This window comes from Drosophila biarmipes, unplaced genomic scaffold (genome assembly GCF_025231255.1).
Source record: "Drosophila biarmipes strain raj3 unplaced genomic scaffold, RU_DBia_V1.1 ptg000008l, whole genome shotgun sequence".
In the NCBI taxonomy this organism is placed as follows: Eukaryota; Metazoa; Arthropoda; class Insecta; order Diptera; family Drosophilidae; genus Drosophila; species Drosophila biarmipes.
The window spans coordinates 1845611-1872951 of NW_026114529.1; the positions used below are offsets into that span (position 1 = coordinate 1845611).

Below are 27341 nucleotides of genomic sequence, written 5' to 3' on the forward strand. Positions count from 1 at the left end.
AAAAACGCATTTAAAAATAATTTTTTAGAGAGTTCTGCGATTAGAGCATATCAATGGCCTTGATAGGTGTGACTGTTGTTATAAAATATCGGTAATTGAGTACTTTCCGTTGCCACCAACCAAAGTTATGTTATGATCGCTAGCCATTTCTTGCTCGTTGACAAAATGACGTTTCTGACGCCCACTCTGCCGCAGACCCAGCTAAAAAGCTTTTCTTGTTCCACAGTTTTTTGCTAACACAGCTTGCCCGTTGTCTATTGTGGTTTTCTAAATTTTCCTAATATTTATCAGCGCTGCATAAAACTGCTGCTTCTCTTCGATAAAGTTAGTTCAGCTCATATTTCTGTGGCTAAGCTCGCTAGCCATTTCTTGCTCGTTGACCGCAATTGACGTTTCTGACATCCACTCTACGGCAGTCGCAGCTGAAAGCTGGCGTTGATTACGACATACTCGATCATAGTGTCTCTCGACATTCTTTTATCTGGCCTTCTGAGGGTCCATGTGGGGGTTGTCTCTCGTTGCCTCCATGCCGTGCTTGGCGGCCTCCATAAGAAGAGATGATCACTGTATTTCATGTGGTACCTGGCTTGGTAACCATTCCCCGTTTATTTGCCTCTAATTAAAAACCGATTGCCAAGCTAAGTAATATTTCTAAAATGTAAGAACGAACTGTGGCTAGGCAGCTTAGTTTTCTTGAAGGTCGCACCATCACACCCAACCAGACTGATCGACTACAACAATATTCAATCATTTCTTTATAAACTCATTTGAAAATCAACACCAAGTAGGTGTAGTCTATACTTACTTCCTTGACTTTGCGCAGAATCGCACAGCTTCCCACGGCGCTGCTACCAACGATTTAGTTAATTGACCATATTGTCCTCAACCCAAAGCCTCCGGAACCCTAGGTCTCGGTGCCGCCCTTCTGATCCTCCTGTGGCACTTCTTCTCCTGGTCCACCATCCACGACATAGTCTTAAGGCTGGAGCCTTATGTTATATCCTTATGTGCACGGCACCCTCACTATCCCCTCGAAGTCTCCACTATCTCTCTCTCTCAAACCCCTCGTTTTCCAAACACCCTTTCTCCAACTTATCGTTCTCCAAACTATCTTTCTCCAAACTATCTTTCTTCAAACTCTCATCTTCCAACTTCTCACTTTACGAACTCTCTTTGCCATGCCGTTTTTATGAGCTAATTCGCAGAGTCTAATAGCCGGCAGTACACCATATATAATTGCCTCTATAATTTGTGGGGCGTTATTTAACACACAGACCACAGAATTCATATTTTTGTATTCTTAGTGTAAAGCTCAAATTCTACATTTCCTTTATATGTATAGAAAAAGACAAGAGGCTATAGTCCAGTGCCTCGACTATAAGATACTCGTTTTGCAGTTTAGGGGAGCAAAAGGGAGATATATAAGCAGCCAAGCGATATTGTAAAGCGTCATCCATTGCTATTTCTGTGAGCGACAGACACCGTTTTAGGCCATTTAAAATTGTTTTCTATCATAAAAACTGTAGCAACAACAGTCATAGATGGATCCTTTTACTTCTTACATACTTTCTGTTTTACTTTACGAGTAACATGTTTAATAATGTTTTTTTATTGACTGGCTTCTTGTCTTCTGTCCGTTCGTATGAACGCTGGGATCTCGGAAGCTATAAAAGCTTGAAATTTTGTATTGGATTAAATACAGCAGAAGGCCGCAATTAAATGTTATGACTTTTAAAATTAAAAATTGAAATTTGAACCTGAGTAAGTAAGGGTAAGGGGTATCTTACATTTTTCGTATCATTAAAAAAAAATTAAGGCCGAACAATAATAAATAACACAGGAATACATTCAGTATAACAACATAATGCTTGATTACTGATTAGTTAATAGTTCTGCTAACGCCTATAATATTTTGCGACGTCTGAAAAATTAATCATTTTACCGAAAAAACTGAGCAAAGCAAATTAAATTGGTTCAAGCTTATGTTTTTAACAAAAAAGTTATAAAAAATGTTTTTTCTTACTAAAATGTTTTTTTTTTAGTGAAATGTATTGAAAAATGGTATTTTTTGCAATCGGAAATTAACCATTGGGCACAGCATAATAAATAACACAGGAATACATTCAGCAAAACAACAAAATACTTGATTACTCATTAGTTCTGCTAACGCTTATAATATTTTGCGACGTCTGACACATAAAAATAAAATAAAAAGTTCTTCTATTAAACAATGTATGAATGTGTAGAATAGACGGGACCAGTCCTTACAAAAAATATTGCTTACTAAATGATATGAGCGAACAGCTTTTATGGTGCGGAAAGTCTTCGTCTGGGGCAACAATGTATTGATCAATAAATGTGTAAAATAGCCGGACCACTCCTTACAAAAATATTGTTTACTAACTGACCAAACTTCTTCATAGCAAACCGGTTCTTTCTAGATATCTAACGGGACTTTCTAAAAATAGAATTGAAACTGTGAACACGTGTTCATTTGCAAAGCGCAGCTGCGCGCATCGCGAATATTTCACAACATATGCGAGCTTCAAAGTGGTCAGTCAACTAATTTAAATTTTAAAAAATGTATTTTTAAGTTAAAGGTATTATTTTTAAGTTTCAATAATAATATAATATAAGTTGTGTTGTCGTTATTTTGAAATTAAGCTGTTTCTTTATTATATTAATATTATCTTTTTTATTCGTGTTTTTAATTTTTACTAAAAGTTTTAACTGATCCCCCAAGATGCCCCGATTTATTTTTTATTCAGTGTATTTGTCAATATCTTAAGGTATCAAAAAAAGTTAAAGCTAGCTGCAGCCAATTGCAGATATGTGCATAATCAACCATATACTACATCGTATATTTTTTTCTTCAAGGTCAAAGCAGCTGTCTTTCATTGTAGATCTGCTGTGTCTTTGTGTTCGTATTTAGTGTTTTATTGTTATTTAGGTTCAAATTTTTATTTGTATAGCGTTATTTCTTTATTAATTTAATTTGATAGCTGACTATTAGCTGACTATATCGGAAAAAAGCATCAGTTCTTACATTTGCACTCTAAGCAAGCCACAAGAAATGATCGAAACTGCTAAGCTACTTTAGTGAGTCATCAAAAAGATCTTAGAGACGAAGAATTGCTGAGCTTTCAATAACTAATGAATCTGCAGCTTGTGACTTACGATCGTGCATCTTTTAAATGTAGCATCAATGAATTTCTATCGTTTCTTATAGAGGCAAAGTTAAGCAAGCATCAATATTTTCTTATTCGAAGCTCTGTAAACTCAAAGACCTCGTGTGAGCTGTTTTAGTCTTTTGTGACATTATCTTTGCCCTTACAACTTTAAACAACAACATTGAAAATGATCCAAAAGATAAAAAAATAATTTGGAAGAATCCGCTAGCTTCGTCTACATTATACTGCAGATCATTAAGATTTCAATTGCAAAAGAAACGGATATAACGGATAAAGTACCATATTCAAAGCTAAGATTGAAGTGTTGAATGTTACGCCATGTAACGTGTCCGCTAAAGAAACACAGCTTGCAGTTGACCATGGTTGATGGTAAAAATTTGTAGTGCGCTAAGTCACACGTCAGATTTACATATGTGAGGCGAAGCCGACACAGATAAACGATTTGGAAAATTGTTTGAAAAATAAGGTTCATGAATCACGCTTTGAATTTGAACTGTCTCCATTACACCCCTATATTCGTTTTTTTGAATACTTTTTGCATATATTGTAAAGACTCGACCTGAAGAGCTGGAGAGTTAATACTTCAGAAAGAAAACAAATACTTTCGACAAGAAAATCCCAAATGCAGAATGATTTTCGCATACGAATGTGAATTATTGTGTATACAGCTAGGAGTGGAGGAAGTGGCCCGTCAAATGATGGCAATACCGCCAGAACGTTTTTTTTTTAAATCCGAAATTAGCACTTATGCACTTGTGCCGATTGGAGAATTATCAGAAGAGGACTTCTCGAATTGACACAAACACAGATTTGATGAATTTATTACTTCTGAGCTCAGATCCCTATGTTGCTGGCCAAAGAAAGATTGCCCAATCAAAAAAGTCAGTTTTATCAACATCAGCATTAAAACTACTCGATGACTTAAATTAAATACATCATTTATTTTCTTAAAATTTGCTTTTCTTTTGGTATAATTTTTATTTTTGTTTATTATTATTGTTGTATTTTTTCATAAATCTTACACATAATAATCCAAACTAACAGATTAATATCTCTATTAATATTATTTAAATGTAATAATATTTAAATAAAAGAGTTTGAAACTAAAAATAGAAACGCATTTGAAATTTGGTCCGACATTTTGTATGGTAGCTATAGGACATAGTCGGGCGATATGTCCAATTTTTATACCCTTGCAGAGGGTATAATGATTTCAGTCAGAAGTTTGCAACGCAGTGAGGGGACGATTCCGACCCCATAAAGTATATATATTCTATTCGATCTAGCCATGTCCGTTTCTACGCAAACTACTCTCACTGTTTTCAGGATATCGGGCTGAAACTTTCCCAAAAGTCTTTTTTCTATAGCAGGTAGTAACCAGCCGGATCGGACAACTATATCTTTTATCGTCTATAGGAACTATCGGGGGAAAAATTAAAAAAAAAAAATTATATCTTAGGTGCTTTTAACATATAACCTAACGCTTGGAAATAACATTTTTAAATTGGATTTAAAAATCGAATTTCATTTCATCAAAATCGGACAACTTCCCATATAGCTGCCATAGGAACGATCGGAAAATTAGTCGGAAAATAATATGAAAAAAATATATCTTTGGTGTTTTTTAACATATTATCTCCTCTGCTTGGAAATAACATTTTTTAATTGGTTTTGAATATTTAATTAAATTGTATCAAAACCGGACGACTATATCATATAGTTGCCATAGGAACGATTGGAAAATTAGTGGGAAAATAATATGAAACAACAAAGGAAATTAAATTCGCCAAGACGAAGTTTGTATACCCTTGTATTTATAGGAAATAATCAACTTTAGTAACACCATGTGAAATTTTTAAGGAATATAGACGTCAAAAAAATTGTCTAAAAATAGAATGATATAATTTTTAGACAATTTTTTTGACGTCTATATGTTAGAGTAGTCAGATTTTTATTTTATTTAATTCGAAATTCTTAAAAATATAAAATACTATCTTCCCAATATTATAAGGCAATATGTCAAAAACGTCTTCCAGCCGAACCCTGCAACTGGTTATTTGTCCCTTCACATATGGAATCTAATTCCATTTCTCTACCAACAATGCGAAAGTCATTGGGGAACTGCAACCGAAAGAGGCCCCTGGCAGTGACCAAATTAATCCAAAAATGTTAATTGAACTCCCAAACTCTGTTTTTGAGACTATTTGTAAGCTCTTCAATGAGATCGTAAGAATCGGCTACTGTCCGAAAAAAATGAAGAAATGTATCATTAATATGATGCCAAAGTCCGAAAAAGACCCCACAATTCTTTCATCCTACATACCAATTGGTTTATTATCGTGTATGTCTAAGTTGTTTGAAAAATGCCTTCTTACCCGCACATCTAGAAGCACACAATGTTATCCCGGCTCATCAATATGGGTTTCGTCAAAACCAAGGAACAATCGAAAAAGTTAATAAAATAACATCAATGGGAATACTGCAGCGCAATATTTCTCGATGTATCTCAAGCAATCGATCGAACACAACAAGATCCGATGACTACAAAGCCGGGGTCCCGAACGGAACCCAGCCTACACTGCCCCTGCACAGCGAAGATTCCTACGGACAATCAGCTAGCAACATCTACATTTGCTGACGACACTGCAATTTTAGGTCGCTCAAGGTGCTCAGACCGAGCCACAACACAGCAAGCCAAAAATGTAAACACATAACGTTTACTCTCAACAGGCAAACATGCCCTTCACTATTATTGAATAGTACGCTGAACGCGAGCAGTAAAAACGAAGACAGACGAAATAGACAATAAAAAAACGTGCTACAATGAAAAACACATTGTTCACCCCAATCGCCTTGCAAGGCTTCCAATCGATCCCGCGCATACAACGCAACGACCTGCCAAGCCAGCAATAACTTTCGGGCCCCCTTTAGCACAATACCAGCCATATGGCTGTTAGTTAGAATAATTAATTTAAGATTTGATACACTTATTGTTAGTACCCTAGGGGAGAAGCTTATGAAAAATAAATTATAAAAAAAAACGCATTTAAAAATAATTTTTTAGAGAGTTCTGCGATTAGAGCATATCAATGAATGCGAGATAAGATGAGTGTTATTTAGAGCGCTTGTTGAACTTGCGCCAACCATAACAATATATTTGAGGGAAAGGTTTCTCGATGTTGTAGCTTAACTAGTGTGTATAAAGTAGTGTGGCTGGGAGACATCAACATGATCTCTAACCTGAATGTGGTTAAGCAAGAAAACTGGCATACACGTCTTTCAGCTAAGGAGACGCTTCTCTAGATACAAAAAACGATATCTGGCAAGCAAGGAATTTTTATAATACAGAAAATTTTAAACGATAAATAACTCTGATTTTTTGGTTTTAAGAATATAGAAAGCTTTCATTAGCTAGTTTTAGCAATGCTCTCGGGCCGGCTTTGAGTGATGGATTTTGCGTATTTATGCAATCAGCAATGCCACAGATCTCATAACGCTACCGAATACTGGTAAGCTGGAGATGCTTGGCCAATTTTTCGGTGATGAAGCTGATCTCTGATCCTGGGTAGAGGACAGCTCGTACTTACTTACAGGAACCACAGTTGTCCAATACATCGACTGCAGTTGCTGTATTTTCCATCGATATTGGGTAATTTTAGTAAAGGCAATCGAGTGTGATGGGACTGTGCAAAGGTACAGTTGAATCAGCTGCTATCTTCCATTCTCCACCGTTTTACTTTTGAGGATCAGCTAATGATGGCTCTTGTCGAGTAAAAACGTTCTTCTAATTTGTTATTTTATAGCGACGCTATGACTTTTCATTGGCATTGGTGCTGTGTCCTCGAAAGGCCTTGATAGGTGTGACTGTTGTTATAAAATATCGGTAATTGAGTACTTTCCGTTGCCACCAACCAAAGTTATGTTATGATCGCTAGCCATTTCTTGCTCGTTGACAAAATGACGTTTCTGACACCCACTCTGCCGGAGACCCAGCTAAAAAGCTTTTCTTGTTCCACAGTTTTTTGCTAACACAGCTTGCCCGTTGTCTATTGTGGTTTTCTAAATTTTCCTAATATTTATCAGCGCTGCATAAAACTGCTGCTTCTCTTCGATAAAGTTAGTTCAGCTCATATTTCTGTGGCTAAGCTCGCTAGCCATTTCTTGCTCGTTGACCGCAATTGACGTTTCTGACATCCACTCTACGGCAGTCGCAGCTGAAAGCTGGCGTTGATTACGACATACTCGATCATAGTGTCTCTCGACATTCTTTTATCTGGCCTTCTGAGGGTCCATGTGGGGGTTGTCTCTCGTTGCCTCCATGCCGTGCTTGGCGGCCTCCATAAGAAGAGATGATCACTGTATTTCATGTGGTACCTGGCTTGGTAACCATTCCCCGTTTATTTGCCTCTAATTAAAAACCGATTGCCAAGCTAAGTAATATTTCTAAAATGTAAGAACGAACTGTGGCTAGGCAGCTTAGTTTTCTTGAAGGTCGCACCATCACACCCAACCAGACTGATCGACTACAACAATATTCAATCATTTCTTTATAAACTCATTTGAAAATCAACACCAAGTAGGTGTAGTCTATACTTACTTCCTTGACTTTGCGCAGAATCGCACAGCTTCCCACGGCGCTGCTACCAACGATTTAGTTAATTGACCATATTGTCCTCAACCCAAAGCCTCCGGAACCCTAGGTCTCGGTGCCGCCCTTCTGATCCTCCTGTGGCACTTCTTCTCCTGGTCCACCATCCACGACATAGTCTTAAGGCTGGAGCCTTATGTTATATCCTTATGTGCACGGCACCCTCACTATCCCCTCGAAGTCTCCACTATCTCTCTCTCTCAAACCCCTCGTTTTCCAAACACCCTTTCTCCAACTTATCGTTCTCCAAACTATCTTTCTCCAAACTATCTTTCTTCAAACTCTCTTCTTCCAACTTCTCACTTTACGAACTCTCTTTGCCATGCCGTTTTTATGAGCTAATTCGCAGAGTCTAATAGCCGGCAGTACACCATATATAGTTGCCTCTATAATTTGTGGGGCGTTATTTAACACACAGACCACAGAATTCATATTTTTGTATTCTTAGTGTAAAGCTCAAATTCTACATTTCCTTTATATGTATAGAAAAAGACAAGAGGCTATAGTCCAGTGCCTCGACTATAAGATACTCGTTTTGCAGTTTAGGGGAGCAAAAGGGAGATATATAAGCAGCCAAGCGATATTGTAAAGCGTCATCCATTGCTATTTCTGTGAGCGACAGACACCGTTTTAGGCCATTTAAAATTGTTTTCTATCATAAAAACTGTAGCAACAACAGTCATAGATGGATCCTTTTACTTCTTACATACTTTCTGTTTTACTTTACGAGTAACATGTTTAATAATGTTTTTTTATTGACTGGCTTCTTGTCTTCTGTCCGTTCGTATGAACGCTGGGATCTCGGAAGCTATAAAAGCTTGAAATTTTGGATTGGATTAAATACAGCAGAAGGCCGCAATTAAATGATATGACTTTTAAAATTAAAAATTGAAATTTGAACCTGAGTAAGTAAGGGTAAGGGGTATCTTACATTTTTCGTATCATTAAAAAAAAATTAAGGCCGAACAATAATAAATAACACAGGAATACATTCAGTATAACAACATAATGCTTGATTACTGATTAGTTAATAGTTCTGCTAACGCCTATGATATTTTGCGTCGTCTGAAAAATTAATCATTTTACCGAAAAAACTGAGCAAAGGAAATTAAATTGGTCCAAGCTTATGTTTTTAACAACAAAGTTATAATAAATGTTTTTTCTTACTAAAATGTTTTTTTTTAGTTAAATATTGTATTGTTGTTATTTTTTGCCATCGGAAATTAACCATTGGGTACAGCATAAATAGCATAAAAAATATTGCTTACTAACTGACCAAATTCTTCATAGCAAACCGGTTCTTTCTAGATATCTAACGGGACTTTCTAAAAATAGAATTGAAACTGTGAACACGTGTTCATTTGCAAAGCGCAGCTGCGCGCATCGCGAATATTTCACAACATATGCGAGCTTCAAAGTGGTCAGTCAACTAATTTAAATTTTAAAAAATGTATTTTAAAGTTAAAGGTATTACTTTTAAGTTTCAATAATAATATAATATAAGTTGTGTTGTCGTTTTTTTGAAATTAAGCTGTTTCTTTATTATACTAATATTATCTTTTTTATTCGTGTTTTTAATTTTTACTAAAAGTTTTAACTGATCCCCCAAGATGCCCCGATTTATTTTTTATTCAGTGTATTTGTCAATATCTTAAGGTATCAAAAAAAGTTAAAGCTAGCTGCAGCCATTTGCAGATATGTGCATAATCAACCATATACTACATCGTATATTTTTTCCTTCAAGGTCAAAGCAGCTGTCTTTCATTGTAGATCTGCTGTGTCTTTGTGTTCGTATTTAGTGTTTTATTGTTATTTAGGTTCAAATTTTTATTTGTATAGCGTTATTTCTTTATTAATTTAATTTGATAGCTGACTGTTTTTATTGTGTCTTTACACGCTTGTACATATGCACCAATGCAGAAAAATTACGGAAGGCCATCGAACATGTGAACCGCAATATTGAAAACATTGGCTACGTGTCCGATGTGAGCGTGTTATCGATGTATTGCTTCGTTTTGGACACTATATAAACGGAAAAAAGCATCAGTTCTTACATTTGCACTCTAAGCAAGCCTCAAGAAATGATCGAAACTGCTAAGCTACTTTAGTGAGTCATCAAAAAGATCTTAGAGACGAAGAATTGCTGAGCTTTCAATAACTAATGAATCTGCAGCTTGTGACTTACGATCGTGCATCTTTTAAATGTAGCATCAATGAATTTCTATCGTTTCTCATAGAGGCAAAGTTAAGCAAGCATCAATATTTTCTTATTCGAAGCTCTGTGAACTCAAAGACCTCGTGTGAGCTGTATTAGTCTTTTGTGACATTATCTTTGCCCTTACAACTTTAAACAACAACATTGAAAATGATCCAAAAGATAAAAAAATAATTTGGAAGAATCCGCTAGCTTCGTCTACATTATACTGCAGATCATTAAGATTTCAATTGCAAAAGAAACGGATATAACGGATAAAGTACCATATTCAAAGCTAAGATTGAAGTGTTGAATGTCACGCCATGTAACGTGTCCGCTAAAGAAACACAGCTTGCAGTTGACCATGGTTGATAATAAAAATTTGTAGTGCGCTAAGTCACACGTCAGATTTACATATGTGAGGCCAAGCCGACACAGATAAACGATTTGGAAAATTGTTTGAAAAAGAAGGTTCATGAATCACGCTTTGAATTTGAACTGTCTCCATTACACCCCTATATTCGTTTTTTTTAATACTTTTTGCATATATTGTAAAGACTCGACCTGAAGAGCTGGAGAGATAATACCTCAGAAGGAAATCTAATACTTTCGAAAAGAAAATACCAATTGCAGAATGATTTTCGCATCCGAATGTGAATTATTGTGTATACAGCTAGGAGTGGAGGAAGTGGCCTGTCAAATGATGGCAAGACCGCCAGAACGGTAGCACTTATGCACTTGTGCCGATTGAAGAATTATCAGAAGAAGACTTCTCGGATTGACACAAACACAGATTTGATGCATTTATTACTTCTGAGCTCAGATCCCTATGTTGCTGGCCAAAGAAAGATTGCCCAATCAAAAAAGTCAGTTTTATCAACATCAGCATTAAAACTACTCGATGACTTAAATTAAATACATCCTGTTATCATTTATTTTCTTAAAATTTGCTTTTCTTTTGGTATAATTTTTATTTTTGTTTATTATTATTGTTATATTTTTTCATAAATCTTACACATAATAATCCAAACTAACAGATTAATATATCTATTAATATTATTTAAATGTAATAATATTTAAATAAAAGAGTTTGAAACTAAAAATAGAAACGCGTTTGAAATTTGGTCCGACATTTTGTATGGTAGCTATAGGATATAGTCGGACGATATGTCCAATTTTTATACCCTTGCAGAGGATATAATGATTTCAGTCAGAAGTTTGCAACGCAGTGAGGGGACGATTCCGACCCCATAAAGTATATATATACTATTCGATCTAGCCATGTCCGTTTCTACGCAAACTACTCTCACTGTTTTAAGGATATCGGGCTGAAACTTTCCCAAAAGTCTTTTTTCTATAGCAGGTAGTAACCAGCCGGATCGGACAACTATATCTTTTATCGTCTATAGGAACTATCGGGCGAAAAATTAAAAAAAAAAATTATATCTTAGGTGTTTTTTAACATATAACCTAACGCTTGGAAATAACATTTTTAAATTGGATTTAAAAATCGAATTTCATTTCATCAAAATCGGACGACTTCCCATATAGCTGGGAACGATCGGAAAATTAGTCGGAAAATAATATGAAAAAAATATATCTTTGGTGTTTTGTAACATATTATCTCCTATGCTTGGAAATAAAATTTTTTAATTGGTTTTGAATTTTGAAATAAATTGTATCAAAACCGGACGACTATATCATATAGTTGCCATAGGAACGATTGGAAAATTAGTGGGAAAATAATATGAAACAAAAAAGGAAGTTAAATTCGCCAAGACGAAGTTTGTATACCCTTGTATTTATAAGAAATAATCAACTTTAGTAACACCATGTGAAATTTTTAAGGAATGTTGCTTACTTCAGTGATATTAAAAAAAAATTATATCATTCTATTTTTAGACAATTTTTTTGACGTCTATATGTTAGAGTAGTCAGATTTTTATTTTATTGAATTCGAAATTCTTAAAAATATAAAATACTATCTTCCCAATATTATAAGGCAATATGTCAAAACGTCAGCCGAACCCTGCAACTGGTTATGTGTCCCTTAACATATGGAATCTAAATTCATTTCTCTACCATTGGGTAACTGCAACCGAAAGAGGCCCTTGGCAGTAACCAAATTAATCCAAAAATGTTAATTGAACTCCCAAACTCTGTTTTTGAGACTATTTGTAAGCTCTTCAATGAGATCGTAAGAATCGGCTACTGTCCGAAAAAAATGAAAAAATGTATTATCAATATGATGCCAAAGGCCGAAAAAGACCCCACAATTCTTTCATCCTACACACCAATTAGTTTATTATCGTGTATGTCTAAGTTGTTTGAAAAATGCCTTCTAACCCGCACATCTAGAAGCACACAATGTTATCCCGGCTCATCAATATGGGTTTCGTCAAAACCAAGGAACAATCGAAAAAGTTAACAAAATAACATCAATGGGAATACTGCAGCGCAATATTTCTCGATGTATCTCAAGCAATCGATCGAACACAACAAGATCCGATGACTACAAAGCCGGGGTCCCGAAAGGAACCCAGCCTACACTGCCCCTGCACAGCGAAGATTCCTACGGACAATCAGCTAGCAACATCTACATTTGCTGACGACACTGCAATTTTAGGTCGCTCAAGGTGCTCAGACCGAGCCACAACACAGCAAGCCAAAAATGTAAACACATAACGTTTACTCTCAACAGGCAAACATGCCCTTCACTATTATTGAATAGTACGCTGAACGCGAGCAGTAAAAACGAAGACAGACGAAATAGACAATAAAAAAACGTGCTACAATGAAAAACACACTGTTCACCCCAATCGCCTTGCAAGGCTTCCAATCGATCCCGCGCATACAACGCAACGACCTGCCAAGCCAGCAATAACTTTCGGGCCCCCTTTAGCACAATACCAGCCATATGGCTGTTAGTTAGAATAATTAATTTAAGATTTGATACACTTATTGTTAGTACCCTAGGGGAGAAGCTTATGAAAAATAAATTATAAAAAAAAACGCATTTAAAAATAATTTTTTAGAGAGTTCTGCGATTAGAGCATATCAATGAATGCGAGATAAGATGAGTGTTATTTAGAGCGCTTGTTGAACTTGCGCCAACCATAACAATATATTTGAGGGAAAGGTTTCTCGATGTTGTAGCTTAACTAGTGTGTATAAAGTAGTGTGGCTGGGAGACATCAACATGATCTCTAACCTGAATGTGGTTAAGCAAGAAAACTGGCATACACGTCTTTCAGCTAAAGAGACGCTTCTCTAGATACAAAAAACGATATCTGGCAAGCAAGGAATTTTTATAATACAGAAAATTTTGAACGATAAATAACTCTGATTTTTTGGTTTTAAGAATATAGAAAGCTTTCATTAGCTAGTTTTAGCAATGCTCTCGGGCCGGCTTTGAGTGATGGATTTTGCGTATTTATGCAATCAGCAATGCCACAGATCTCATAACGCTACCGAATACTGGTAAGCTGGAGATGCTTGACCAATTTTTCGGTGATGATGCTGATCTCTGATCCTGGGTAGAGGACAGCTCGTACTTACTTACAGGAACCACAGTTGTCCAATACATCGACTGCAGTTGCTATATTTTCCATCGATATTGGGTAATTTTAGTAAAGGCAATCGAGTGTGATGGGACTGTGCAAAGGTACAGTTGAATCAGCTGCTATCTTCCATTCTCCACCGTTTTACTTTTGAGGATCAGCTAATGATGGCTCTTTTCGAGTAAAAACGTTCTTCTAATTTGTTATTTTATAGCGACGCTATGACTTTTCATTGACATTGGTGCTGTGTCCTCGAAAGGCCTTGATAGGTGTGACTGTTCTTATAAAATATCGGTAATTGAGTACTTTCCGTTGCCACCAACCAAAGTTATGTTATGATCGCTAGCCATTTCTTGCTCGTTGACAAAATGACGTTTCTGACACCCACTCTACCGGAGACCCAGCTAAAAAGCTTTTCTTGTTCCACAGTTTTTTGCTAACACAGCTTGCCCGATGTCTATTGTGGTTTTCTAAATTTTCCTAATATTTATCAGCGCTGCATAAAACTGCTGCTTCTCTTCGATAAAGTTAGTTCAGATCATATTTCTGTGGCTAAGCTCGCTAGCCATTTCTTGCTCGTTGACCGCAATTGACGTTTCTGACATCCACTCTACGGCAGTCGCAGCTGAAAGCTGGCGTTGATTACGACATACTCGATCATAGTGTCTCTCGACATTCTTTTATCTGGCCCTCTGAGGGTCCATGTGTGGGTTGTCTCTCGTTGCCTCCATGCGGTGCTTGGCGGCCTCCATAAGAAGAGATGATCACTGTATTTCATGTGGTACCTGGCTTGGTAACCATTCCCCGTTTATTTGCCTCTAATTAAAAACCGATTGCCAAGCTAAGTAATATTTCTAAAATGTAAGAACGAACTGTGGCTAGGCAGGTTAGTTTTCTTGAAGGTCGCACCATCACACCCAACCAGACTGATCGACTACAACAATATTCAATCATTTCTGTATAAACTCATTTGAAAATCAACACCAAGTAGGTGTAGTCTATACTTACTTCCTTGACTTTGCGCAGAATCGCACAGCTTCCCACGGCGCTGCTACCAACGATTTAGTTAATTGACCATATTGTCCTCAACCCAAAGCCTCCGGAACCCTAGGTCTCGGTGCCGCCCTTCTGATCCTCCTGTGGCACTTCTTCTCCTGGTCCACCATCCACGACATAGTCTTAAGGCTGGAGCCTTATGTTATATCCTTATGTGCACGGCACCCTCACTATCCCCTCGAAGTCTCCACTATCTCTCTCTCTCAAACCCCTCGTTTTCCAAACACCCTTTCTCCAACTTATCGTTCTCCAAACTATCTTTCTCCAAACTATCTTTCTTCAAACTCTCATCTTCCAACTTCTCACTTTACGAACTCTCTTTGCCATGCCGTTTTTATGAGCTAATTCGCAGAGAGTCTAATAGCCGGCAGTACACCATATATAATTGCCTCTATAATTTGTGGGGCGTTATTTAACACACAGACCACAGAATTCATATTTTTGTATTCTAAGTGTAGAGCTCAAATTCTACATTTCCTTTATATGTATAGAAAAAGACAAGAGGAAAGGCTATAGTCCAGTGCCTCGACTATAAGATACTCGTTTTGCAGTTTAGGGGAGCAAAAGGAAGATATATAAGCAGCCAAGAGATATTGTAAAGCGTCATCCATTGCTATTTCTGTGAGCGACAGACACCGTTTTAGGCCATTTAAAATTGTTTTCTATCATAAAAACTGTAGCAACAACAGTCATAGATGGATCCTTTTACTTCTTACATACTTTCTGTTTTACTTTACGAGTAACATGTTTAATAATGTTTTTTTATTGACTGGCTTCTTGTCTTCTGTCCGTTCGTATGAACGCTGGGATCTCGGAAGCTATAAAAGCTTGAAATTTTGTATTGGATTAAATACAGCAGAAGGCCGCAATTAAATGTTATGACTTTTAAAATTAAAAATTGAAATTTGAACCTGAGTAAGGGGTAAGGGGTATCTTACACTTTTCGTATCATTAAAAAAAAGTTAAGGCCGAACAATAATAAATAACACAGGAATACATTGAGTAAAACAACATAATGATTGATTACTGATTAGTAAATAGTTCTGCTAACGCCTATGATATTTTGCGACGTCTGAAAAATTAAGCATTTTACCGAAAAAACTGAGCAAAGCAAATTAAATTGGTTCAAGCTTATGTTTTTAACAATAAGGTTATAAAAAATGTTTTTTCTTACTAAAATGTTTTTTTTTTAGTGAAATGTATTGAAAAATGGTATTTTTTGCAATCGGAAATTAAACATTGGGCACAGCATAATAAATAACACTGGAATACATTCAGCAAAACAACAAAATACTTGATTACTCATTAGTTCTGCTAACGCTTATAATATTTTGCGACGTCTGACACATAAAAATAAAATAAAAAGTTCTTCTATTAAACAATGTATGAATGTGTAGAATAGACGGGACCAGTCCTTACAAAAAATATTGCTTACTAAATGATATGAGCGAACAGCTTTTATGGTGCGGAAAGTCTTCGTCTGGGGCAACAATGTATTGATCAATAAATGTGTAAAATAGCCGGACCACTCCTTACAAAAATATTGTTTACTAACTGACCAAACTTCTTCATAGCAAACCGGTTCTTTCTAGATATCTAACGGGACTTTCTAAAAATAGAATTGAAACTGTGAACACGTGTTCATTTGCAAAGCGCAGCTGCGCGCATCGCGAATATTTCACAACATATGCGAGCTTCAAATTTAAATTTTATAAAATGGATTTTAAAGTTAAAGGTATTATTTTTAAGTTTCAATAATAATATAATATAAATTGTGTTGTCGTTATTTTGAAATTAAGCTGTTTCTTTATTATACTAATATTATCTTTTTTATTCGTGTTTTTAATTTTTACTAAAAGTTTTAACTGATCCCCCAAGATGCCCCGATTTATTTTTTATTCAGTGTATTTGTCAATATCTTAAGGTATCAAAAAAAGTTAAAGCTAGCTGCAGCCATTTGCAGATATGTGCATAATCAACCATATACTACATCGTATATTTTTTTCTTCAAGGTCAAAGCAGCTGTCTTTCATTGTAGATCTGCTGTGTCTTTGTGTTCGTGTTTAGTGTTTTATTGTTATTTAGGTTCAAATTTTTATTTGTATAGCGTTATTTCTTTATTAATTTAATTTGATAGCTGACTGTTTTTATTGTGTCTTTACACTCTTGTACATATTCAATTATTGGTGCACAGTAATCGGCACCAATGCAGAAAAATTACGGAAGGCCATCGAACATGTGAAGCGCAATATTGAAAACATTGGCTACGTGTCCGATGTGAGCGTGTTATCGATGTATTGCTTCGTTTTGGACACTATATAAACGGAAAAAAGCATCAGTTCTTACATTTGCACTCTAAGCACTCTAAGCAAGCCTCAAGAAATGATCGAAACTGCTAAGCTACTTTAGTGAGTCATCAAAAAGATCTAAGAGACGAAGAATGGCTGAGCTTTCAATAACTAATGAATCTGCAGCTTGTGACATCAATGAATTTCTATCGTTTCTCATAGAGGCAAAGTTAAGCAAGCATCAATATTTTCTTATTCGAAGCTCTGTGAACTCAAAGACCTCGTGTGAGCTGTTTTAGTCTTTTGTGACATTATCTTTGCCCTTACAACTTTAAGCAACAACATTGAAAATGATCCAAAAGATAAAAAAATAATTTGGAAGAATCCGCTAGCTTCGTCTACATGATACTGCAGATCATTAAGATTTCAATTGCAAAAGAAACGGATATAACGGATAAAGTACCATATTCAAAGCTAAGATTGAAGTGTTGAATGTCACGCCATGTAACGTGTCCGCTAAAGAAACACAGCTTGCAGTTGACCATGGTTGATGGTAAAAATTTGTAGTGCGCTAAGTCACACGTCAGATTTACATATGTGAGGCGAAGCCGACACAGATAAACGATTTGGAAAATTGTTTGAAAAAGAAGGTTCATGAATCACGCTTTGAATTTGAACTGTCTCCATTACACGCCTATATTCGTTTTTTTGAATACTTTTTGCATATATTGTACTCGACCTGAAGAGCTGGAGAGATAATACCTCAGAAAGAAAACTAATACTTTCGACAAGAAAATCCCAAATGCAGAATGATTTTCGCATACGAATGTGAATTATTGTGTATACAGCTAGGAGTGGAGGAAGTGGCCTGTCAAATGATGGCAAGACCGCCAGAACGGTAGCACTTATGCACTTGTGCCGATTGAAGAATTATCAGAAGAAGACTTCTCGGATTGACACAAACACAGATTTGATGCATTTATTACTTCTGAGCTCAGATCCCTATGTTGCTGGCCAAAGAAAGATTGCCCAATCAAAAAAGTCAGTTTTATCAACATCAGTATTAAAACTACTCGATGACTTAAATTAAATACATCCTGTTATCATTTATTTTCTTAAAATTTGCTTTTCTTTTGGTATAATTTTTATTTTTGTTTATTATTATTGTTATGTTTTTTCGTCTTTTTTCTATAGCAGGTAGTAACCAGCCGGTTCGGACAACTATATCTTTTCCCTTCCATAGGAACTATCGGGGAAAAAATTAAAAAAAAAATTATATCTTAGGTGTTTTTTAACATATAACCTAACGCCTGGAAATAACATTTTAAATTGGATTTAAAAATCGAATTTCATTTCATCAAAATCGGACGACTTCCCGTATCGCTGCCATAGGAACGATCGGAAAATTAGTCGGAAAATAATATGAAAAAAATATATCTTTGGTGTTTTTTAACATATCATCTCCTATGCTTGGAAATAACATTTTTTAATTGGTTTTGAATTTTGAATTAAATTGTATCAAAACCGGACGACTATATCATATAGTTGCCATAGGAACGATTGGAAAATTAGTGGGAAAATAATATGAAACAAAAAAGGAAGTTAAATTCGCCAAGACGAAGTTTGTATACCCTTGTATTCATAAGAAATAATCAACTTTAGTAACACCATGTGAAATTTTTAAGGAATGTTGCTTACTTCAGTGATATTAAAAAAAAATTATATCATTCTATTTTTAGACAATTTTTTTGACGTCTATATGTTAGAGTAGGCAGATTTTTATTTAATTGAATTCGAAATTCTTAAAAATATAAAATACTATCTTTCCAATATTATAAGGCAATATGTCAAAAAGCCCCAAAACTATATTTTTTTCATATTTATTTAGCACCAATTTCCGATCGTTCCTATGACATCTATATGATGTAGTCGTCCGATTTTGATAAAATTTAATGCGAAACTTAGAGCAATTAAAAAAATGTTATTTCCAAGCTAAGAAGGTTATATGTTAAAAAACACCGAAGATATATATATTTTTTTAATTTTTTCCCTGATAGTTCCTATGGCAGCTATAAGATATAATTGGCCGATCCGGCTGGTTCCGACTTTTATACTACCTGGAATATAAAGAAGACTTTTGGATAGTTTCAGCTTTAAAACTGAGAGACTAGTTTGCGTTAAAACGGATGGAGAGACGGGTAAGGGTATAAAAACACCAAAGATATAATTAAAAAAAATGTTTTTTTCCGATCATTCCTATTGGAGCTATAAGATATAGTTGTCCGTTCCGGCTGGTTCCGACTTACATATATACTACCTGCAATAGAAAGAAGACTTTTGGGAAAGTTTCAGCCCGATAGCATTAAAACTTCGAGACTAGTTTGCGTAGAAACGGACGAACATGGACATGGACATGGTTGGATCGACTCGTCTGGTGATGCTGATCAAGAATATATATACTTTATGGGGACGGAAACGTCTCTTATGACTGCGTTCCAAGCTTCTGACTGAAATCATTATACCCTCTGCAAGGGTACAGTATTTATATGTTTGGTGTTTTTTAACAAATAACCTTAGCTTGTAAATGACATTTTTAAATTAGTTAAAAATTTCAATTTAAATTTTATCAAAATCAGACGACTATATCATATAGCTGTAATAGTAACGATCGGAAAATTGGTGGGAAAATATTATGAAATAAATAATAGCTTTGGTGCTTTTTGACATATCTTATAATGTTGGGAATATAATTTTAAATATTTTTAAGAATTTCAAATTCAATTTAATAATACTCTATGATATAATACTCTAAGATAAAGATGTCAAACCAATTGTTAAAAAAAAAAATATTTTTTATTTTAAAATCGCTGAAGTAAGCAACAATCCTTACAAATTTTAGATGGTCTTACTAAAGTTGATTATTTCTTATAACTGCAATGGTATACAAACTTCGGCATGCCGAAGCTAACTTCCTTCATTTTTGCTATAATATAAATATTTTTATAAAATATTGGGGAAAATTTCGAGTCGATATTTTTGGCAGCGGGTCCCATACAGGTCCAACCACTGTGCCTTGTGCCTCGTCGTAAATGGGCCGCTCAATGTAGTTGTTCGAGCGCGCCCCGTCTGCTTAAAAATCTGCTAAAACAAAAGGAAAATGAGTTGGATGTAAGAAGATTCATCAGTTTTAAGATACCCGCTTTTCATAAATCGTATGCAAGCTCTGCTTACGATTTAGAGCTGCCTGCCACGCATTACAGAGACACTTGGATTGGATCGAACAGAACTACTCTGCTTATTCTAAAAGTTCGGTCAGCCGAGTTGCTTCTCGAGTTGCTGCTAGCAATAATGTTATTAGATGTATAATTTAATAAAACGACTTCCTTTTGGTATTAATACTGGGAATTTAGTAGGGGACTTTAGAACAAAGTGCGCTAGTCGACGCTCACTCGCACTAAGGGCTAAGTGCGATTTGCGAAAGTTTTATTATTGATATATGGGCTGAGCCTTTGGTAAGAACTCTATGTAGGACAATTTGTATTTAGAGTGTTAAAATCGAGTGCAAACAACTCAGTCAATGCCCTAAGCCTGAGTTCTGGAGCTTATAATGCGTAATCATTCCACAGTTTCCAGGTTCTGCCTTTTGAAAAACGATTTATTAGTGTTGTTATTCTCACTTTCGGCTAATTGTAGGAATGGATGATTGGAAACTGCAGCAACCGTCTAACAGCTTACGAGATGTTTTATTCCAAGTTGGATTTCATTGTTCCGATGTTTGCTGGGGTTATGTACAAACTCGACAACCAGATGATTTGCATATCAAGACTCCATGTCCCCTGCGAAGACAATTGATGCAAGGACCTATGCTCTTCGCGAATTTGAACCGAGTTTCTACCGAAATATTTGCGAAGAGAGTACAACTTTGAAGCAAAAGTTCATATGACATGCCGATTTACTTACTATAAGATGGTTTGTTCCCCTGTTGGAAAGCTCATGTGCAAGACGTGGAATCCTCAGCCCCTATTTGTTTAAAACGTTGATTATGCGCTTCTAAGCAATCATTCTATAAAGAAAAAGGAATTGAAACTATGTTGTTCTTCCCAACGCGAATGCTGCGGCGAATGGCGATTACATTGTTGGAATTTAAAACAAGGGATAGATGCTTCTTAAGTATATAAGGCACGGATTATCAAAAACCCTGACCAAGGCAGCATGGGTCTTTGCGTAATTTTCTCGTGCGATCTGGTAAGCCTTTACTGTTCTTAACGCTAAACTCGCAAGAGTTGCCGTCGAACTTTGGGAGTTTCATGTGTGGTGGTATACTGCTGCGGCTTTCTGAAGAATTTAGACTACTATAATTTGCGAAGGTAGAATGATTGCAATTTGACATTAGTAAGGCCTTTGCTGGTACATTTAATTCTTCTAACTTTTCTCTACATGCTTATTCCATGTTGATTATGCAACATTCCTCATTTAGATTATTTCTAACAAGTAAATGCCAATGCAGACTGCTAGTGTATGCGCAATAAGAGATTGGAACATGGGAGACAATGGTACAATATAACCAATGAACGCCCAAAGACCGTGGCAAGGCAGCTTAGGCTAGACTTAATGTGTGTGTAAGTGTTTGTTCTGGTCCTTTATGCGGTTGACCCATATATAAAGTTATGATTTGTCTGTGTACATGCGATAGAAACAAAATTGCATGTATTTACGTAGACAACTTTACCATAGATGTAAAATTCGATTTGTTTTTTCGGCGCACCTGCGACGATGTAATGATTAGCATGTACCGCTCGGTGCTCTTGCGACGAGATTAGGTTGGAGACCGCTGATGCCCTCCTCTGAGCATATGTGGGTTACAACCAATGTGCGCACCGATTGTGCGCATCGACTCGCGAGCCTACCACCCCTCGTTTGCTCCACCGACGAAAGACAAAGTTGTACCGCTTCATGAGATGTGCGCTCCCTCTGCTCTGCGGGATCTACCCGTCGAGGTGTAGGTTATGGCCCACCGCTACTTAGAAATTTTTAGAGATGTCAGCGTGCTATGCCCCTGATAGAAATAATACATAATGAATAAGCCAAACAATTCTTTATTGTCAGTAGAACGTTACCCCAGTCAAAATATATTTTCTTTATTAAGAAATAAAAGTGACTATTCTGAAATTATTAATTAAAGTTGTTTATTTTTTCTATTATTCAAAGTATTTATAAAATTATGCAATGTAATAACATGAGAACTATTAAATAATTTAAAGTATTAGATAGCAGGATGTTAGATTTTTGAACTGCCGCAGGATGATTACCTAGTAGGATTAATATTTTGAAAATTAAGAAAGAAAATAAACTGAATTAAATTTTCTTACCTTTTAAAACATGGACACTTGTAGACATCGGATTTGCGTTTGATGGTAAGCAAGAGTATGTCCCTGAATCGGTAATTTTCGCTCTTTGTATCAATAAGTAGGATGTAGTTATGTCTCCTTTTTCAGTTATTACTGACACTCCTCCTCTTGGGGAATCATAATTTATTTCCTGTGACAAAGTATCCATGTATATTAGAGGGTGAGAATTTATTTAGCTTCTTCAGAATTAATGTTAAAGGCAGAGTAGTGCGTTTCAGACCACACAAATTATATATATTTGTTATAGGCATCAATAGCGAGTCGATCTCGTCAGATGGATATTGCGGAAACAAAGCTAGAGGCTAGGAACTTAAAGGTTAGATTCTTTAGTTATTTACGTAGCCGTGGCTCCTATAGTTAAGGAGTTAAATGAAAAGCTTACGTCAATACCTATAAATTGGGAATTCAGGGTTAGATTCTTTTTACGTAGCGCAAGTTTACGAGAATTTGAATGAAATGTATTGGAATCGCCTATACCCATCAATTAACCTACGCCCACTTTAACGCACACAAACCTCTCAAGAAGCTTTGGTATCAAAGCCAAGGAATGACAAATGTATTTATGCATTTGAATATGAATAGTTACCGGCGGTAAGAGAGAGCAGAATATATTTCTTTGAATAATTATCCGATATAATCAACATTTTTTTAAATTATACCTTTGGTGTTTTTATACCCTTGCAGATTTTAGTCAGAAGTTTGCAACGCAGTGAAGGAAACGTTTCCGACCCCATAAAGTATATATATTCTTGATCAGCGTCACTAGACAAGTCGATCTAGCAATGTCCGTCTGTCCGTCCGTTTCTACGCCAACTAGTGTCTCAGTTTTTAGGTCGGAACCAGCCGGATCGGACAACTATATCTTATAGCTCCCATAGGAACTATCGGCGAAAAAATTAAAAAAAAATTATATTCGGTGTTTTTTAACATATAACCTAAGCTGGGAACTAACATTTTTTAATTAGCTCTGAATTTTGAATTAAATGTTATCAAATTCGGACGACTATATCATATAGCTGCCGTATGGACGATCAAAAAATTAGTGGTAAAATAATATGAAAAGATTGTATCTTCGGTGTTTTTTTAACATATAACCTTCTAAGCTTGGAAATAGCATTTATTAATTAGTTCTGAATTGCGAATCAAATTGTTCAACATCGGACGACTATATCATATAGCTGCCATAGGAACGAACGGAAAAGTAGTGGGAAAATAATGTAAAACGAATTATAGCTTTGGTGCTTCTTGACATATTATCTTATAATATTGGGAATATAATTTTTTTTTTTGAGGAATTTCGAATTCTATTTAATAAAAATCGTACTCTCTAACATATAGATGTCAAAGAAACGGTATGAAAAAATAATATAATATTTTTTTAATATCACTGAAGTCAGCAACATTCCCTTAAAATTCCACATGGTGTTGCAAAAGTTGATAAGAAAAGCTAACTTTCTTTCTTGTTTTAATCTTATTTCGAAAAGCGGAATGTAAACCTTAAATAGCTAAATCAGAATGGTAGGCTGGTGAAAGGGTTCTTAGTAATGAAAAGCACTAAAAGGCAGAAAAGGACCAACATGATTCCCCGAGCAATGCTCGAATATTTTAAAGAAAGGGCTATAAAATGGTTTTATCGCCTTTTTAAACGATTAAGAACATGTTTTCTGCCGAGAGATTTCTTTACCAGGCTGACAGATCATGTCAAGCGAAGCAGAGCTAAAGAAGATACCAAGAATCAGAAAATCAGGATAAACGGGAAATGACTATTGGCAACCACCACATCAAGTCCAGCGGCAGGTAACCGAAACACCACTGTGGAGGCCTCCAGGCACCACACAGAGACCAAATGGTGCAACCTATATTATTAACTTCTTTTGAAGGCTTTCAAAAAAGCGGGGAGAACGGACACCGAGCTCGAGGATGCCGAAACCAACATATGATATTCTGACTAAAGCGTACTCTCTTTTTATACCTGTTAGTATTAGAGCAGATTCGTCAGAAAATATCTAAAATATAGAAGGAAGCGTTTTCAGCCCCATAAAGTATATATATTCATGATCATGATCACTAGCCGAGTCCATCTAGCCATGTCCGTCTGTCCGTATGAACGTTGAAATCACGAAAACTAAAAAGGCTAGTTGAGTGGCATGCAGATTCCTGGGCTGCGCAAGTTTGTTTCAGTAGGATGCCACGCTTACTCTAACGCCCAAAATCGGCTAAAACTCTTAAATCTGTCTGCCGCCCAAATAATATATATTTGCTTTGCTGCTTTTATAGATGACAAAACCCTACCCTCCCGCGATGTTGAAATTTTATGTGGTTGTCAAACACATTTAAGAGTTGGTTAATCAATAGGTATTGACGAGTCGTTTGAGTGGGCGTTAAATGTTCGCATAAAATACTTTCTTTGCATCCTCTCTAGCTCTTATGGCTTCCGAGATCACAGACTTTCTTCACACTCGGATAAAGATGCTGGGAATTTAAATACTGTATGCGATTGGAGACGTTTCCTTGTAATGTTTTTTTCCCCGAATACTCTTTTAATCTACAAGTAAAAGGATTTTTTGTTATTTTTTAATGTCGGTTGGACTTGTCTATTGATTATAGAGATTAAAAAATCTACTGTTTTCTTAGTATTTAGTATAATCGTTCCTGAAGAATCGAGCACCCCCATATAAATAATGATATCGGCTACTTCCCAAAAAGGGCGTTGTAATAGTAAGGATTTTCAACGAGCACCGAACTAACCACGCCTTTAATAATTCGACTTGTTACTCGTAGAGAAAGGAGTATACTATATTCTTAGGAAAGTATGTAACAGGTGCAGGGAATCGTTCATGACCACATGAGGTAAATATATTTTCTTGATAAGGATTACTAGATTAGGATTACCGCACAAATCTCGTTGCCGACCAACAAAATCAGTTTGTTACCCAACTTGACAGTAGCAGAATGGAAAAGAAAGAAGAAGAAATTTACCACTTCATAAAAGAGGACTTCGCCCATGTCGCACAAGGGCTTAATATCGCCCGGGATGCCAGATTGGACGAGAGGGCATTGTCGGAATATTACTCAGAGACGGACGCCAAAGAGGACAACCTAGTAAAAGTCAACTTGCAAAAGGATGCCGTATGGGAACGTTAAGGAAAGGAAAACAGCAGCGCAGTGTTTGATTCGCATTCAAACACACTATGCAAAGGTCGCTAACAGGTAAGCGAGGGGTTGCTTAGGTTCAACGGTGCGAAAAAGCCATTCTTGGAGCAGGTAAAATGCGCAGCCATGATTTACGGCTTGGATCTAGACATAATCCCCCAAGCAATGCCGGAATTGCTTAAGGGAAGAATGCCTACCCATAGCACCGCATAAACTTCATTCGACATGGATCACAATGTATATCTACTGCTATTCCCACTCCGACGGCGTGGAGTCTTTAGTGCAAAACCGTCCGCCAAAGTTTCGACTCCTAGCGCACCAACAACATGCAAACTGAAATAGAACTAAATTTATCAGCAACAACTACAGCAATTGCAACAAAACCAACCAACAACCACAGCCAGGGCTTTTATTTCGGAATCGACTGCGACAGCAACGCTAAATACAACGGCAACAAAACCGACGACAACAAATCAAAACAAAGACAATGCTTAGCCATACAGACCGGATTAGAGCGGTATATCCAATATGCGTACTCGCGTACGACGCCGGAAGTATTTTTCTGCACGGCTGTAAGGTCGTTAGTTGGTCAATTAAATACTCAGAAGGGCCTCACATATGCCGTTGCCCTTCGATCAGGGATAGAAAACTCAGTCTAGTATAGGAAACATTCAACATATACAAGTGCAGTCACAAAGCACACTGGAAGCTATTATGGTCACCATGCTACAAAGTATAATGGAACTAATGAAATGAAAACGACCATGCAAAAATTAATTTAAAACCAGAACATGGTGTTAAAGCTGCTTGCAGCTAAGCAGTCCAAATAACAAATGGCAAATCTACCAATGAAGTAACACAGTTCCTGAATAAAAATCATATTGTCATTATGCTACTGGTAGAGACGCACCTTACAAAGAAATACAACTTTCTACCGCACAAATCATCCAGATGGTTAAGCCCACGGCAGAACAGGCATCTTAATCAGGTACGCATCTAGTACCACTTTTAACAGGTTTGCAACAAATTACTGCAGGACACGTCTATCAAAGTGCATAGCCAATGTCTATTACCCGCCTCGTTTTAAACTTTCTTAATGGGAATTAATGGACTTTTACCACTTGCTTGGAGATCGCTTTATAGCTGCAGGGGACTTAATTCCAAATCACACCGTGTGACTCCCAAAGGATGGCAACTATATAATGCAATTATATTATATAAGCCGAGTATCCCTAAATATTGGCCAACAAAAAAAAGTATACAAGCCTACACTTCAAATAAACCCCTCAGTTTAAAAACAAAGCGGACGTCAACTTCTCTACCGATGCTTTTAAAGACTATTCGTGGAGACAACCACCATCTCAACACCACAACCATCAGATCGCTGTTATCAAAACGTTATAAAGAAGCCACTCCCACATTTAATGTAAATCAAGAAGCAAAAAATGCACAGCTGTGGTTTATTTAAAAACTTTCACCAACCAGTAAAAAACATCCCCTATATATAGGGCTCACAAAAATCTCAGCTCTCTAAACAAAAAAGTCACTCCGATAAGAAATTCATCAAGATATAGCAAAATCTGTTGCTTTTCATCTCCGAAACGTTTTCCACCCTAACCCTGCCACTGGTTCCTACCACAAATCGAAACTGAAACCATTTCCCTTCCAACATTGGTTCATCCGAATGAGTTTGGGGAACTATAAGCGAAAAAGGTCCCTGGCGGTGACCTAATAACCCCGAAAATGTTAATTACACTTCCAAACATTGTTATTGAGGTTATTTGTATGCTTTATTTAATTAATTTTTTTAATTTTAAAACAATTTATTTTCATAATAATATCG

General features: G+C 36.2%; 2 protein-coding genes across 11 annotated transcripts in view; one reads left to right on the forward strand and one right to left on the reverse strand.

The window, feature by feature from the left end:
- LOC127011789 (uncharacterized) overlaps positions 1 to 20806 on the forward strand; it is a 58532-nt gene extending 37726 nt beyond the window's left edge. For both annotated transcript variants that reach the window (XM_050889905.1, XM_050889906.1), the window contains exon 3: positions 20631 to 20806. In XM_050889905.1, the coding sequence (XP_050745862.1) occupies positions 20631 to 20789 (159 nt within the window). In that variant the 3' untranslated portion in view covers positions 20790 to 20806. The remainder of the gene's footprint in view (positions 1 to 20630) is intronic.
- A 1292-nt stretch (positions 20807 to 22098) lies between these two features.
- LOC108032324 (uncharacterized) overlaps positions 22099 to 27341 on the reverse strand; it is a 157294-nt gene continuing 152051 nt past the window's right edge. For all 9 annotated transcript variants that reach the window (XM_050889899.1, XM_050889897.1, XM_050889901.1 and 6 more), the window contains exons 4-5: positions 22307 to 22475; positions 22099 to 22246 (exon numbers count right to left, since the gene is read on the reverse strand). In XM_050889899.1, coding sequence (XP_050745856.1) covers positions 22149 to 22246; positions 22307 to 22475 — 267 coding nt within the window. In that variant the 3' untranslated portion in view covers positions 22099 to 22148. The remainder of the gene's footprint in view (positions 22247 to 22306; positions 22476 to 27341) is intronic.